This window comes from Miniopterus natalensis, chromosome 17, assembly GCF_054644295.1.
Source record: "Miniopterus natalensis isolate mMinNat1 chromosome 17, mMinNat1.hap1, whole genome shotgun sequence".
Classification (NCBI taxonomy): Eukaryota; Metazoa; Chordata; class Mammalia; order Chiroptera; family Miniopteridae; genus Miniopterus; species Miniopterus natalensis.
Window position 1 is genome coordinate 15,884,081 of NC_142097.1, and position 17,062 is coordinate 15,901,142.

A 17,062-nucleotide genomic window follows, 5' to 3' on the forward strand; every position below is an offset into this window, starting at 1 on the left:
CCAGTAGAAAGTATGTTCCAACGTAACCAAATATATAGGAACTAAGTGGGATTTATTTCAGGAATTACAAGATAGCTCAAAATTAGTAAATCTACTAATAAAATTATTAATGAATCCAGGGTAAAATCATCTACATAGGTGTTGAAAAAGCATTTGACAAAATCAACAATCATTTTTGATTTTTAAAAATCACTCTATAAGATAGAAATTAGGTGCATTTTTTTCTAATGTGATAAAATATATCTTTTTCAGATCAAATGGAGTCAAGTTATGGTAGTAATATATATATAACTGTTTATGGATAAACAGTAATTAATACAAGAATCATTTCTACTTAAAGTAATAAACAAGACAAGGATGCTCATATCACCACTCTCATATTGGAGGTAATAGCCAATGCAATTAGGTAAGAGAAAAATGATAGAAATACAAAAATTGAAAAGGAAGAAGGAAAACTCCTATTTTCCAGACAGTATGGTTGCCTCCCTAGAAAAGTCGAGAAATCAACTAAAAATTTACTATAAACAATAACTCAATAAGGTAGCAAAGTACAAAAGAGACAGAAATAGCTTTTGTGTATTCAAAGTATATCTAGCTGGAAAATGTAATGGAAGAAGAAAGTCTTACAATGGCAACGAAAAATGATAAAATAACTAGTATTAAATCTAATAAAAGATGCAAACCTATACAAAAAAAACTTTAAGACAACACTGATGGATATAAAATATGTTAAGCAAATGGAAAGACATATTCTCAGATAGAAACACTTGTCGTTATTAGAGATGTTGATTTTCTCCAAGTTAATGAATAAATTTAATCAGATTTCAATAAAAACTCCTATAAGATGGGGGTTTTTTGGGTGTTCTTCCCCCTTTAAGTAGATGAATCAATCTAAAGTTCATATTAAAAAGTAAACACACACACAAAAGGAAACATACAAGAATAGACAGGAGTGATCAGAAAAAAAGAACAAATAATGGGGGCCAGCCCAGTCAGATTTATTGAAATATATTCAAAAGTCTCCATAACTAAAGCAGGGTGATGGTGCATAAAAAGGGAGCTAGACCAATGGACTAGGACAGAAAAATCCAAAAATACACTTCAAAATATATAGGAATTTAGTAACAAAAGTTCATTACAAAACAGTGGGGCAAAGATAGACTATTCAATGATTATTATTGGGATCACTATGTAGCCATTTGGAAAATGATGAAGTTGGATCCGTATCTTACATCTTACCCTACAATAAGTTCCAAATAGGTCAATATTTAAAGTGAAGATTAAAATATAATTTCAGAAGAAAAGATAAGAGAATTCTTTTAATATCTTGAAATGTAACAATGATTCAAAATCTGGAAGCCATAAAATTAAAAGTAAATAAATTCAACCATGTAGAAATAAAAAAAAAAAATCATCTTCATGATGAAAGATAAATGGCAGGTGGAAAACAGAGGGAAATGTAACTTATTCACATGCTTTTGTATAAAAGAAAGAAAATCAAGTATTTGTATTTGCATTTGCTTATGTATGGATACAGAAACTTTGGAAAAATCCATTGAAAACTAAGAACAGAAGTTAGTTATGGCAGAGGTAGAGTACTGGGTACATGGAGGGTAAGAATAGGAAACTTTTCACTGTATAACTATATATTTCGGCATTTGATCCAGTGAATACGTTGCTTATCTGAAAAGCTAAATTTTGAAAAAGTCCCTACTCTCAATTCATGTGGTTTACTTTCCAGAGCAGAGAGACAGGCACTTGGGATCCTAGGGAGATAACTAAATCTGTGAATACAAGAAACTTATTAAATATACTTCATTAGTCTTCATTAGTGCATCATAGATAGTGAAGCACATAGTAGTAGCTTAATAAATATTTTTAAATAACTATGAAATTATTTCCTTTAAGTCTTTTTTTTTTTTTCCTTCCCCAAATTATATGAGGAAGTTTATTTAGAAGGTTATAGAGACAGAAGTGAGCTGTAGAAGAAATGGGCTCAGGAAACAAGTTACAGCAAAAGAAGGGCCCTTGGAGTTTAGGGAGGGAGAGAGAGAGGGAGAGAGAGCAGCTCGGGGGGAATAAAGGGGGTGGAAAAAGGCTCAGGGGTGCTCCATAGAGAGCTGCCTTATTTTTAAGTCCTTTTAAGTTTGCACGAGTATATTATTGTTCTATGTGCTTTTCCATTTAAGGAGCTATATCATCAACTGAAAACATAACAGATTGTACCTGTTGGAGATAGTGTTGGTGACGTGTATCTTCAGATCTTCTGTGACATCTCTCATCGCCCTCTGATAACCAGAAATTCTTTTGACTTTGATATAAGAAGGATTGTTTCTCATTAAGTATTCCCCCAAATAATTAATTGGATCAAACTTAGTTGGAATATCAGCTTCTGACAAAAGCTTCTTTTTTTCCACTTGCATTAACATATTTTCCACTCCAACAACTAAGGTGGGTAGAAGTTTGTCGAGCAAATATGCACGAGTGTTCAGTGTCATGCTTTCAATATTAAACCACTCTTTGGCAAAAGTATCCTTAGGGAGTCTTTTCTCAGCCTTTTTTTCTAGTTCTTTCTTCAGATTATCCTTATCTATTATTTTCTGCTGCATTGCTTGAGCTCTTGCCTCCACTCTTTCGAAAAGATTTTTCTTCCATGGTTGTTCTAGCTTTGAATCCACTACAGTTTGATCTAAATTGAAAATCACGTTTGCAGGTTCTCTAATCACAACATTTTTTGAGATTGTAATGTTAGATTCCTTTACTGAACCAGTTGAGATCCTTGGCTTCCCCTCTAGGTTTAATTCTGAGGGGAAAAATGTGAAATATAGGAAATATTAGAAGTAGATTTTAATCTATGCTAGTTTAAAATATTATTAAGAAAAATAATATATCTTTAAATGGTGTATTCAAATACAGCTGAAAGTAACAGAAAATCAGACAATGACTTTAACCATGAGGACATTTATTGTTGACTTAATCAGAAGTCATTTAGCAGCTCCGTGTTTTTCATTAAGTACCTCACCTGTTTTATTATCCTTTATTTTTATTTTATTTTTATTTTTTGCTTGTACCTCAGGATCACAAGATAGCTATTGTAGCTCCAGGCATCACTTCTTTACAGGAAAAAAAGATTGAGAACAATGGGGATTTTTCCTCTTCAGGTTCTGTTTTATTATCCAAGAAGAGAAGATCCCAGATCCCTGCTCCAACACTTTCCTTTATATTTCATTGACCCTAATTATGTTACATGTCTGCCCCCAGACCAATAGCTGGTAAAGGAAAAGGGACTACTATGAATAGTTTTGACTAATCATAATTTATTCCTTCATTCAGGGTTTAGATCAAGTTATCTGATCTTAAGAGATTTCAATCTGCTATAATATTGAGGTTTAATTGGCTGGCAAAAAGGTAGGGAAATGTCTGCTGAGTGGGCAGTGGAGACAGTCTACCACACGTGTATATTTAAATGCATTTCTTCCCACTCTCATATTTCTAGCCTCTTTCATTTTTAAAATGTAGTCTGGAGATATTAGACCAAGATAGTGGACTGAGAACAGCACCTACTTTCCCTCCCTACCCAAACCTCTAGAAATGACAGAAAAGGTTTTGTGTGTGTGTGTGTTTTAATATAAACATAAGAATGCTGGCAGAAATGAAGGCAGCCTTCAGTGGCCAGAAATGTTGAGGGCCTCTGAGAAATGTAAGGTGGGTGGGAGTAGAATGACTGAAGAAAATATAGGACTAAAAATATAAAAGAGAAAAAAATACACTGTGAAGTTGGGAGCAGCTTTGAGGGATCCCAGGTTTAGAGAATGTAGACTTGGGCAGCAGGGCAATGGCTGACCTTTTCGTGTTTCTTCAGGCCCATTTAAGATGTTCATCAGATACCAGAGGCATTCGCCCCTGTACTGGGACAAAGTGGTTTAGGATAGAGAAGCAGGAAAAGGCCTCCACACGGAGAGAAAATAAGTTGCTGACTGGCTTCACTAGCTGCACATTTTACCTCTCACCCACAATCACAGGCAGCAGGCTGCAGAAAACAAAAACTACACTCACAAAAGAGCAAACAGGGGTTTCCAAATGCAAATGTAAGCACACACACAAGAATCATGACTATTCAAAGAAAACTTGCTCCGTGACTAAATTCAACCAATGCAATAATTAATAGTACCAAGGAAATACCATTAATAGAATAAACATAAGGAGTCTCTAAAAGAATTATAATTAATATCCTCAGAGCAGAGAAACTAGATAAAATAAAAAGAATGTTATAGCTCTGGCCAGGTGCAGGTGGTTTAGTTGGTTGGACCATCGTCCCCCAAATTGGAATAAGAAAATTAGCCAAGAAGGAAATAAAAACTTGGGAGAGAGGTTCATAAATACTACCCACTTTTGGATTCAAGACATTCTTTAGGTTAAACGCTGGCCTTTCAAGTGTTTCTTTATAGACTATTTAATTAGACTTTTCTTTGTTCTGACAGTCTTTCAGATTTCCTTATTTTTAGTGACCTTGACAGTGGTCAGGTTTGTATCACCACCCATCCCTGGATCTAAATGGATGAGGTCAGCCCCATCAAAGCCAAATAGGTTAAGAATGAGAGAAGGGTGGCTCCCCAGGGAAATTTGGGCAGACAAAAATATCTATGACTAGAGCCCAGCTGGGTGGCTCAGTTGATTGGCGCATCACCCTGTACACCAAAAGGACTGTGGGTTTGATTCTGGTTAGGGCACGTACCTGGGTTGCTGGTTTGATCCCTAGTTGGGGTGCTTATGGGAGGCAGCCAATCAATGTTTCTCTCTCATATTAATGTTTCTCTCTCTCTCTCAAATCAATAAATATATCCTGGGGTGAGGATTAAAATATATTTATATATCTATATCTAATCTATATCTTTATCTATCATTTATCTACCTATATTGCTGGAGAAGTGGTCAATCGTGTTACATGCTGCAGAAAAATAAAACATGTGTTAAGGAGTACTATCGGGTATTTTTGTAGAATGTCCCTAACTGGGATTGGTCCGAAGGGCATTTTTATTTATTTATTTATTTATTTATTTATTTATTTATTTATTTATTTATTTATTTTAAATATATCTTTATTGATTTCAGAGAGAGGAAAGGAGAGGGAGAGAGAGAGAAACATCAGTGCTGAGAGAGTCATTGATCAAGCCCGCAACCCGGGCATGTGCCCTGACCGGGAATCGAACCCCGATCGCCTGGATCCTAGGTCGATGCTCAACCGCTGAGCCACGCCTGGCCGGGCTGAAGGGTATTTTTAAATCATGATTAGATTGGGATTATGGGTTTGGGGGAGGAAGACTACAGAGATAAAATTCTATTCTTATCACATCCTATCAAACGTATCTTATATGCTATTAGCATGACTTTTTACTATTGATGTTCATTTTTCTTATCTGGCTGAGATAGTGTTTGTCAGATTTGCCCACTGTAAAGTTACTTATTTCCATACCCTACATAGGAAGAAGTCACTATGCATAGCCCACACTTAGAGAATAGAATTACGCTCTACCTTTTGGAGGGCAGAGTATCTACTAAATTATTTGGAATACTTCTGCACAGGACATTTGTGTATTTCCCCCACTTATTTATTTATTCAAGTATTTGTTTATATCAGTATAGATTTATGGATATTTCTTTTATGCTTGGTTATAATCCAATGCTACTTTATGTTGTCGCTCAAACTGTTTCATCTTTGATCATTAGCAGCACTTTCAGTTGGCTGCCTCGTCCCTTTGACATACCACAATCATTGCCGAGTTTTTTCAGCACTTCCTTACCTTTCGGCACTACAAGATGCTCCAGGTTCATCATACATATTTCCTGCCCCAGTCCTTAAATTAGCCATTTCTCCAATGAGTCCTGATTTTTTATAAAAAATCGGAGAATGATATTAGCAATCAAGATCTGAGCACTAAGTATCCAAGCTTTCTTAATTGTTGTGGGGTTTTTTCCATAACATTTATAACATTAAAAAAATCCTCCCAAGAGGGTATGTTTTATTGATTTTTAGAGAGAGAGGAAGGGAGAAAGAGGGAGAGACAGAGAAAGAGAAAAACATAAATCAGTTGCCTCCCCTACACGCCCCAACTGGGGAGCGAACCTGCAACCTAGGTATGTGCCCTGATCAGGAATAGAACCCAAAACCTGTTTGGTGTATGGGACCATGGTCCAACCAACTGAGCAAATTAACCACTTTTTTGGGGGTGGGGGTGGGGGTGGGGAAATCATTCTGTTTTGTAACACTGCTCATTAATATACATTGTTTATATTTTGATTTTAAATAAGTGTGCAAGAACAATTCTTTTAAATCTGCAGGTTCTAATGCACTCTCTCAGCTTCTACCCTGTCCAGCATAATCCAGGGCATATATTCCTTCTCCTGCTTTAAGAGTAGCGCTACAGATGTATAGCAAATTAACATCTACCTATCTGCCGTGGCTCATTAGTAAACTCCCTCACGAACTGGGGCATTCTCTATCTTTGTTGCAGCTGGTTAGTGCTCCTCCAGCCTTCTTGGATATTATTAGTTGCTAAGCAATAATCCTAGTGCTTACATTGTCTCCACTGATATGCAGAATAGAAGTAGATGTGTGTTTGGTTACAACTCTCGTCAAACACTTCTCTTTTAGGGCCATAAAACCAAGAAAAGAAAAGGAGGGTCAATAAATCAGGATTCTGAACAAGTTTATATGCAACTGTCTTTTGATCGAGTGACCTCTGAATTCAAGGATCATAAATTACAGCACTGGCCCAAGGACAAATTAATTCAGAAACTCACTTGACTATAGTTTCAAACAGGTACTGAAGTTTTTTAGCAGGCCTGTGCTTGAACATTCCTAAACCTTTTACAGATAAATTTATACATTCACTCAATAAATAATTATTGATGTGTCACTTTGTGCCCAGCACAGAAATTCTTTTTCAGGATTGTCTTCCTAAACTCTTCATAGAATTAAAAGCCTTTCAAATTCCCCCCCAATATGCATACCTTCACCCTTGTATTAATCCACCTTCTAACACACAAAGACCTATTCATTTATGCACTATAGGCATAAATGCTTTCAACTAAATAAGTAGGGGACACAAAAGAATTCCTTATTCATGTTTTGAAAGGTCCAGCCTTATTTCCTGCACTTAGTGCATGGCTCACTGCTGGGCATGGCCTCAGTACAACCCTATTTAAGGATATAAATAGGAATGAATTATAATCCACATTATAATAAGCCTTAGTAGAACCTTTCTTCACAAGAAGGCATGTAACATTAGTGGTACTGGCTCCTGATTAAACTGGTGAAAATTGACCCAGCAGGGCTATTCAACTAGATGTGTGATGTTCTTCTTAAACACGGGCCCTGTCTGAAACTCAGCTGGCTTGATCTTATCAGGATTTCTTAACATTTCTACATAATGTAGAATGACTACTGTGAAAGCAGAGGAAAAGAAACACTACTAAATACTAGTAGAATTAAATTTAATGCTATAGGAAAAGGCATTTTCCTACAAAACTTTGTTAATCTTAGGCTGTGTAATGAGAACAGAGCTGAGCAAATTGAGTTTTTGAAAAAAAAGATTTCTCAAAATGCAAGTTAAGATCATAGCCTAAAATGTAAAATAATCAGGGTAAAGACAAGAGAAATTCATATGGTACATTTAACCACAATATTTTCTATGCAAAGATATATATTTGAGCATATTCAGGGAGCTGCCTGGCAAAATAACATCATTTTGAGAAATATATAACAAGGATAGAGACACTTCTTTTCACTTGTATATTGCATTGCATTTAATATTGCAACAAGGAGCTGCAATGTTTCAGTATATTTCATATTCTGGGATGTGATATATACTAACAAAACATGATATAAACAAACAAAACACACTTTCCTCTACTATACATGGAAAAGTGATAACATAAATTGAAAGTACAAGAACAGGAAAGACCAAAAACTCTTGATTGATACGTTTTCAAGAGAGGCAATAAATTGCATGCGGGAATACATGTGAAGTTTTACAGCTGCAAATCTGGCCATAACTGATTAATGTGAACACCTAATTAAATTTATAATAAATTACATAGATCACAGTTCTGTTTGGCATGTTTAAAATGAAAGAGGTCATTTATTACCCTGGCCCAAGTGATTAAGGTAAAGGCAAAGTGTATGTATGGGGTAGCGGTGGTAGAGTACGCGGAAGTGAGGAGGCAGTAAAATCAAGAAATTGGTATGGGGCCCCGCCGGGCGTGGCTCAGCGGTTGAGCATTGACCTAGGATCCAGGGTTTGGAGGTTCAATTCCCGGTCAGGGCACATGCCTGGGTTTCAGGCTTGATCCCCGATGGGGGAGCACACAGGAGGCAGCTGATCAATGACTCTCTCATCATTGATGTTTCTCTCTCTCTCTCTCTCCCTCTCCCTCTCCCTCTCCCTTCCTCTCTCTGAAATCAATAAAGATATATTTAAAATAATAAAATAAAAATAAAACTCAAAATTTAAAAAAAAATTTGGTATTGGGGATGAGGGGGAGACAGGCAAAGAAACTTTTTAAAAGTGGGTGATGCTGTGGAAATTGTCCTAACTTTACAATAACAACAGAATAAGTGTTGGAAAGTTTGGTTCTTAATGTGTACATATTAAAATGTGTATTAATAAGAAGAAATAGTCAATCATTGCTTAAATTGGTTAAAAAGACAGAGAAATACTTTGTAGAAAAGTAAGTACCTAAAATTTATAACTAGCATCTTTATAGCAATTTATAGTTTGGAAAACACTTCAATAATTATTATTGTAATTCAGCCTAGCACAGTGTATCACACACTAAACACTCAATACTTGTAAACTAAATTGAAAGGAATTTTAGTTAATTGAAATTGTTAAATTGTAAATATTGTAAAAAAATGTCTGCCACACAGGATTTCACTAAGTATCTGAAATTAGAAGAACTAGTGAAAGGAACAAATGTCTTGCCCATTTACTTGTTGCCTTCTTGATCATAATACATCTTCAATCTGCATAATTATGTGGGGTTTTGGTTAAGGATGGGGCCAGAAGTCAAACAGAGTAAATGTGTGGTCATGTGCATGGGTAAAAAGAAGAAACAGAAAAATAATATGCAGGCCTAATCACTATAGCTCCTCATTTTATGTTTGTATTAATGGCTGGTATGGTATGTGTCAGTCAGCAATCTTAGCTAATTTTTTCTTTTAGTACAAGATGAACAGTTATCAAATTGCCTTAAAAGTATTAATAGAAGTTAAAGGGAATACATTTTAAACTATTTTCTAAACTGCACTTAAAACACTTCTAGGGCAAAATCTTGAGAAATGCATCTTTAATAAAAACTACATAATAGTTTTAAGTTCTATTGTGCAGGGCAGCAATTCTCAAACTTTTTCATCTCAGGGTACACATAAACTAATTACTAACATTCTGCAGCACACCAAAAAATATATTCTATTTTGTGTGGATCTGACAAAAAATATAGGCATAATTTTGATTCATTCACACCAGATGGCTATTGTCATGTTGGCTGTTGTCATTTTTGTTTTGTTTTGTTAATTCTCATCAGAGGATATTTTTTCCATTGATTTTTAGGGAGTGCGAGGGAGGGAGGGAGCAAGAGAGGGAGGGAGGGAGAGGAACATCGATGTGAGAGAGATACATCGATTGGTTGCCTTCCACATGCACCCCGGCAGAGGGTGGGGGATTGGACCTGCAACCCAGGCAAGTGCCCTTTACCAGGAATAGAACCTGACACCCTTCAGTGTGAGGGCCGATGATCTAACCACTGAGCCACATCAGCCAGGGCAGTTGTCATTTTTAAAATTTGACAATCTAAGGGAAAAGAGGCCAGTGCCCCTTACTAGTCAGACATTGCATGTTTTATTTTTTTGTTGTTTGTTTGGTTTGTTTGTTTTTTAAAAAATATATCTTCATTGTTTCAGAGAGAGGAACAGAGAGGGAGAGGGAGAGAGAGAAATAGGAACATCAATAATGAGAGAGTCATTGATCAGCTGCCTCCTGCACACCCCCTACTGGGATCAAGCCCAAAACCAAAGCACTACTCTGGCCAGGAAATCAAACAGTGATCTCCTGGATCATAGGCCGATGCTCAACCACTGAGCGACGCCCAGCTAGGCAGATATTGCACGTTTTAAATATTCTTGTGGCACACCAGTGTGCGTGCCATGGCATAAAGGTTGAAAATCACTGCTGTAGGGGAATGGCTAGTTCTCTACCTTGGGATTTGACTTCATTTGTTGCTTCTTTTGCCACATTTTTGCAGGTATCTGACTCAGAACTGTGTGGTAGATTCTGTGAACTCTGAAAAGAAAAAAAAACGTTTCAAAACAAGTTGCTCTTCTTCAAAGTTGCATCAACTCTTCCAACTAAAGAATGCAGATAATACCTTGTAGGAGTTGCCAAACATTCCTACTTAATTTTGCTAGGGTTTAATGTTGTATATTAGAAGCAACACAGTAATCATAGTCTATTTACTGCATTCATAAGATAAAATGTATTGGCTCAATGTGCTATCACATCTTCCTATTGGTAACAAAGTAATATGCTACAATATTATGCTACGTGTACATTAATCTTTGAATTATACAATACTTTCTAGAAACATAATTTGAGATCACAGCATAGTGAAATCAGATTTTTGAAAATGTTACTTTCTTTTACTATTGGAATCATCTTCCATGTTTGTGGTGGAAAGGAAAACATTTCCTCTTAATTGAGGAAAGGAAAGGTTAGTTTTGTGAATAACTAGTGGCAAAATAGCTTTCTGTACTCATGACAATGTACTTTAAAAAGAAGAATAATAGAATATTTTAGAGACTCACGTTAGTCAACTTAATGGTGAATCCATATAACTATTTTCAGTTGCCTCCCCTTTTCTGTAAAATGCTTTCTTACGTAAGTCTTGTATTTATTTAAACAGAAAGTTACTTAAATGATTAACATGGAAATTACAGAATGACCATGAAATTACCCTAAAAACTGGTGGTTATTGTACTTAGGGTATAATAGTTCTGATTTTAGAAAGCAATACTTATTTGTATATAATTCATAATAGCCCTTCACAAATAATTTATCTGTGGAAGCATCCTGCAACTGATTTAAATGAGACAGTTTAATTTTTCCATTTGCCATTTTGTTTGTCCGTTTGAATAACCACATCTTTTCTTTTCCTTCTTTCACAAGAAAATTAATTTGTTCAGTTTACTCTCCAGCATTAACATCTGATTTTTCATGAAAACTCTACCTCAGTAAGCTCATTCACTTCAGTTGCTTCTTGTTTCCTTTCTTTGTCTTTTCCATTTTCCTGAAATGGAAACAGTGTTAATAAGTATTATCCAGAAAGAACTGGAGATAAACTAACATCTTATACTCTAGTATAGCAAGCTTTTTATCTTAAAAATTTTCACATAACAAGTAAACATCATACCAAATAAATTCACACCAAGGTAGTGTATTAACAAATTCAAACAGTAATAGGCTCATTAATATATAAGGAATGTCAACCAACTAGAAGCAGTTTCCTGCTTCTTAGTTGACCCCTTTTTTGCAGCATTTTTGTCAAAACATGATGCAGAATACTTCAACTAAAAAGAGAAATAATTAAATGATAGAGTATAATATTTCATTTCAATTCTCTCAAGAAAGCTGAATCTCAAATCCTTCCATGGTTAAGTGGTTAGAAATCTATTTAGGCCAGGTACCTGGGCAGGCTTGGTTTCCTCTTGAGAACCTGACTCACTCATCTGGACCAGTAGAAAATATCGTCAAATGGTAGGGAAAAGTATTACCAGACCATTATTAATAACAAAAAAAGAGAAAATATATATTAATAAACAACAAAAAGTGCTCTGAAAGATCAAAATCTCCCCCAACCCCCACTACATCCCACCATTCCATTGAATGGTAATAAGTTCTCAACTGTTAAATTTTTCAAACTGGACTACTGTTACTACTGTTACTACTGTTATTACTGTTATTACTGACCAAAGCTAGATTAATGCTAGGCTAGTGCTCAGGGATACAGGAAAACTCACTCCAGTAATCATCATCATCATCATTAAAAAAAAAACAACACAAAAACCAGCAACAGTAATGCAATTGAATTTTTAAAAACATTGTTATTATCCTCATTAATCAAGATGAGGTGAAGTGAAACTTGGGTGGCTACCTCGTTCATGTGAGAAAGGCCGACAGAAATCAGAATAATAATCTCACTGAAAAAGCATTTTTTTGAAGGGATATTCTGAGAGGAATGTGATTTATCTGGTTTATTTATTCATATTAGGAGTTAAAATGGATAATTACCAGGTCCTTACTTCATTGCAAACTATTATAGATTCAATCACATATTATCAAAATCACTTCTGTGCCAAAACTCATTTAAGAGTTTGTGTATATTTAGGCTAGGTGCTATGTAAAAAGCAAATTTTATATTCATGGCCTCTGCCTCTAGGGAGATTACAATCTAGGGACTGTAATCTGAAATGGTATGTGCTAGAGTACTCGCCCTTTTTATCAACTTAACTCATGTTCTAGTTGGATAAACCAGAAGTACTGCCTTTGGAGACAACAGATTCCAACACTTTTTTAAAAAGCTGCCTCAAAGCCTTTTTGAAGCAGTTCATAAATAGTATGAACTAGATTTCTTTGATAGGTCCCAATCCTACATGCTCACAGACTTTCTTTGCTTATGGCGTCCATCTCCTGAAATTGCTAAGAAGCATCCTCCCATTTCTTTAAAAACCTGTTTTGTTTGGATGCACCCAGATAAATTCAACTCAACAAACCTTTATTGGGTGCCTTCTATATGCAGGTAGGCACGGGGGTTAAAAATATGAATGAGACCTGCCTTTGAAGAGCTCCCAGTTTAGGGAGGGAAAAGGGAACAAACAGATGCAATTCGATCCACAAAGGGCAAATGTAGAGGTACACACAAAATGTTAAGGAGCACAGAATAAATAAATAATATACTTTCCCAGAGAGATCAGGGAACTTTTCACAGAAAAACAGATTTTCAAGCTGGATTCAAGGGACTAGTAAGACCTTTCTGTATAAAGGAGCGGGGAAGATGATTTGAGGCAGAAGAAACAATACACACACAGGAGGATATGGAAGTTCAATAAGTGTTTGGAGCATTCACGTAGCAGAGCATAGTTACATTAAAGAAAGTGGCAGAAAGGGAGGCTAAAAGGTGTCAACCAACAGTTGTTGGCACCAATTCAATGCCAACAGGAAGCCCTAATTTGGGGTGCAATGAAGAAAGAAACTTCAGTGCAAAACCGCTCGATTGTGATACAGCACAGCTGTGAAAACATAGTGTTACAGCTCAATTATGGAGCAGCACGGCTGGGAAAAAGCGTGGCCGGGAAGAGGCCCTGGGGCAAGCGGGCCCTGGGGCAGGCCCCTCTTGGGCAAGGCAGCTCTGCTCTGCTCAGCTCAGCTCCAGCGGCTCCACACTGCTCTGCCTTGCTCTGTCCCACTGATGAGTAGGAAGTTGCATATAGTCTCACAGGTAGAGCATTTCTGAGGTATGTTCTATACTGTCTCCTAGAGTTCCACAATGGGATTGAGCTTCAGTTGCCCACAGTGAAACCTGCCCAATAATGCAGACTTCCCTCCTTTCCTGTATTACTTCCCTACTCCCTTACCACTGTTTTCTGGAACTACCTCCCAAACAAACTTGTACTCAGCGTTTTAGATCAGGGTCTGTTCTGAGGGAACCCAAGCAAAAAACAGCTACAGTGATCAGGATTGGGGCACAATTGGATCTAAGCAGCGAAAGAGGAGGTTAGTTAAGGTTCACTGAGTGTTTTCTTTCTTTCTTTCCATGTTTAGAAGAGTGAATGGATGGTGATGCCAATTTATTGAAATAAGGTGCCCTGGTTGGTTTGGCTCAGTGGTTAGACCGTCGGCCTGCAGACTGAAGGGTCCCAAGTTAGATTCCCGCAAAGGGCATGCACCGTGTTTGCAGGCTTGATCCCTGGCCCCAGTTGGGGCTCGTGCAGGAGGCAGCCAGTTGATGTGTGTCTCTCACATTGATGTTTCTCTCTCTCACCCCCCTTTCCACTCTTTCTGAAAAGCAATGAAAAAAATATCCTCAGCTGAGGATTAAAAAAAGAAGAAATAAGGAAAGGAAAGAATAACAGGTTTGAGGAATATACAAGTTTGAGTTTGGAGGTATTATATGTAAGCTACCTACTTGATAGCCTGATAGAAGTTTCCAGTAAGAATCTGAATGCCACTGAAATATATTATGATGCATTTGCAGGAAGTTATGCAGAATAAAGTTCATTGGAAAATGATGGAAACATTGTCCAGTCTGAACAGCATTAATTTGCATTTGAATTACTGAAAATATGTAGTATTCTGCACACCTCACACTCCCACCCATGATTCTAGAGTCATTGCACTTAGGTTGTTGGCTGTGAGCTTGCCTTTGTAAATCTAGTCAAGGACTCTCCACACATACTCTCAATAGATTTGGGAACTGGTGAAATGGCCTGCAACTAAGTGTGTGTATACCACTGGTTCCAGCCACCATTACCACCTAGTGTAGTCCCTAGCCACTTGACTGAAGGTATCATTAAAGACCCCAATAGACCTTGCAGCCACTGTGAACTGCCCATAGCTCTTACCAATGATCATACAGTTGTTGATGTCATGGACACCAGCTTCTCTCAGCTGACTGGACACTACTATGCCCCCCAACTCAGAGGTACTACACGTCCTCACACATGTCCTGCACCACTAGACCTAGGGTCACAGCATGTTCCAGCATGCACCTTCCCATGGATGAAGGTCTTTTTTTTTACCAAAGTCAGTCCATAATACCTGGAAGAGGTGATTGCTTCTTTAAATGCACAGACACCTACAAAGGCTACAGGGATCACAAAGAATCAGGGAAACATGATATTAACATAGGAACACAGTAAACTTCCAGTGATGGACCCCAAAGCAGTGAGATTCACAAAATGCCTGACAAAGAATAAAAAATAATTGTTCTGAAGATGCTCAGAGAACTACAAGAGAACAAAGATAAATAATTTTTATTTTTTAAAAAATATATCTTTATTGATTTCAGAGAGAGGAAAGGAGAGGGAGAGAGAGAGATAGAAACATCAATGATGAGAGAGTCATTGATCAAGCCCGCAACCGGGCATGTGCCCTGACCGGGAATCGAACCCCGATCGCCTAGATCCTAGGTCAACACTCAACCGCTGAGCCATGCCCAATCGGGCAAATAATTTAATGTAATAAAGAAAACAATACAAGAATGAAATTATAAATTCCACAAAGAGACAGAAAACATAAAAAAGAACCAAACAGGAAAATTTGAGCTGAAGAATACAATGACTGAAATAAAGAATTCATAGAGAGCTTCAACAACATACTAGAGGAAGCAGAAGAATCTGTGAACTCAAACACAGATCATTTAAATTATCCAGTCAGAGGAAAACAAATTTTTAAAAAATGAAGAGGGATGAAGAAAGCCTTTAGACTTATGAGACACCATTAAAGAGAAACAATCTATACATTATGACAGTCTAAGGAGAGGGAGAAAGGGGCAGGAAGCTTATTTTTAAAAATAATGTCTGAGAACTTCCAAAATCTGAAGAGGTCTGGTCATCCAAGTTCATGAAGCTCGGAGGTGTGCAAACAAATTCAACCCAAACAGATCTTCTGCAATGTGCATTATAATAAAAGTCAAAAATTAAAGACAAAGAAAGAATCTTGAAAATAGCAATAGAAAATGAGCTTGTCACTTACAAAGGAAGACCATAAGAGTATCAGCAGATTTCTCAGCAGAAACCTTACAGGCCAGGAGAGAGTGGGATGTTATAGTCAAAAAAGAGCTGAAAGAAAAAAAACTTCCATCCAAAGTTATCCTCAGAAATGAAGGAGAGATAAAAGTCTTCATCAGACAAACAAAAGCTGAGGGATTTCATCACCACTAGAACTTCCTTACAAGAAATGCTGGAAGAAGTTCTTCAAGCTGAAATGAAAGGACACTAATTAGTAACACGATAACATATAAAACTATAAAATGCACCGGTAAATATAAATATATAGTCAAATTCAGAATACTCCAATACTATGATATGGTGGTATGTTAATCACTTAATTCTAATGCAAAGGTTAAAGGACAGAAGTATTAAAAATAACAATAGCTGCCCTGGCCGGTTTGGCTCAATGGTTAGAGCATTGGCCTGAGGGTTCAGGGTCATGGGTTTGATTCCTGATCAAGGGCACATACCTGGATTGCAGGTTGATTCCAGGCCCTGGTCAGGGCGCCTTCGGGAGGCAACCAATCGCCGTGTCTCTCTCACATCAATGTTTCTCTCTCTATCTCTCTCTCTCTCTCTGTCTTTCTTTCCCCCTCTGTTCCACTCTCTCTAAAAAATCAATGGAAAAAATATCCTCTGGTGAGGATTAAAAAAAAAGAATCCCCAGTGGTTAGAGCATTGGCCTGAGGATCGAAGGGTTGCAGGTTCAATTCCAGGTCAAGAGCATGTACCTGGGTTGCTGTTTCGATTCCCAGCCAATGTCAGTGTTTAACCACCAAAGACAAAATGCATACATTTACCATAAAGAGAAGTATAGATATAGTGATAATCAGATATTTTGACCCTTAGTGATCTTTGTGGCTAAATGATTATGGTGGTCCTAAGAATAAAATAGATGGGCAGTTTACTAAAATGTTGATTATCTACACATAATATTAAAAATCCACATATGGTGGCCAAAAATATTACTTTAGTCACCACAGTGGAAAATTCAGACCTCTTACCCAGTTTCCAAACCTAAGCCCCTTAATTGAAAGGAAGGCTAGATCCCCTGAAAGGAGGATTCTGCAGCACTGCCATTAATATATACTGAAAATCTTCCTATAAGTCTTCTCCAGAGGGACGCCTGGCTATTTCCTAAAATGATTGTATGATAGGCAAAAAAGAAATATTCAGGTTTTTCAGTGATTTCTAAACATTGGCACTAAATTGATGTTAATTCCTGGGGACCCTAAATGC

The 17,062-nt window shown here is 36.9% G+C and overlaps 1 protein-coding gene across 1 annotated transcript in view; it reads right to left on the reverse strand.

The window, feature by feature from the left end:
- Positions 1 to 17,062, reverse strand: part of EFCAB5 (EF-hand calcium binding domain 5) — an 85,019-nt gene that overhangs the window by 62,436 nt on the left and 5,521 nt on the right. The window contains exons 2-8 of the mRNA XM_087826481.1: positions 15,807 to 16,032; positions 11,741 to 11,782; positions 11,284 to 11,343; positions 10,256 to 10,340; positions 5,802 to 5,883; positions 4,011 to 4,030; positions 2,227 to 2,803 (exon numbers count right to left, since the gene is read on the reverse strand). Coding sequence (XP_087682607.1) covers positions 2,227 to 2,803; positions 4,011 to 4,030; positions 5,802 to 5,883; positions 10,256 to 10,340; positions 11,284 to 11,343; positions 11,741 to 11,782 — 866 coding nt within the window. The 5' untranslated portion in view covers positions 15,807 to 16,032. The remainder of the gene's footprint in view (positions 1 to 2,226; positions 2,804 to 4,010; positions 4,031 to 5,801; positions 5,884 to 10,255; positions 10,341 to 11,283; positions 11,344 to 11,740; positions 11,783 to 15,806; positions 16,033 to 17,062) is intronic.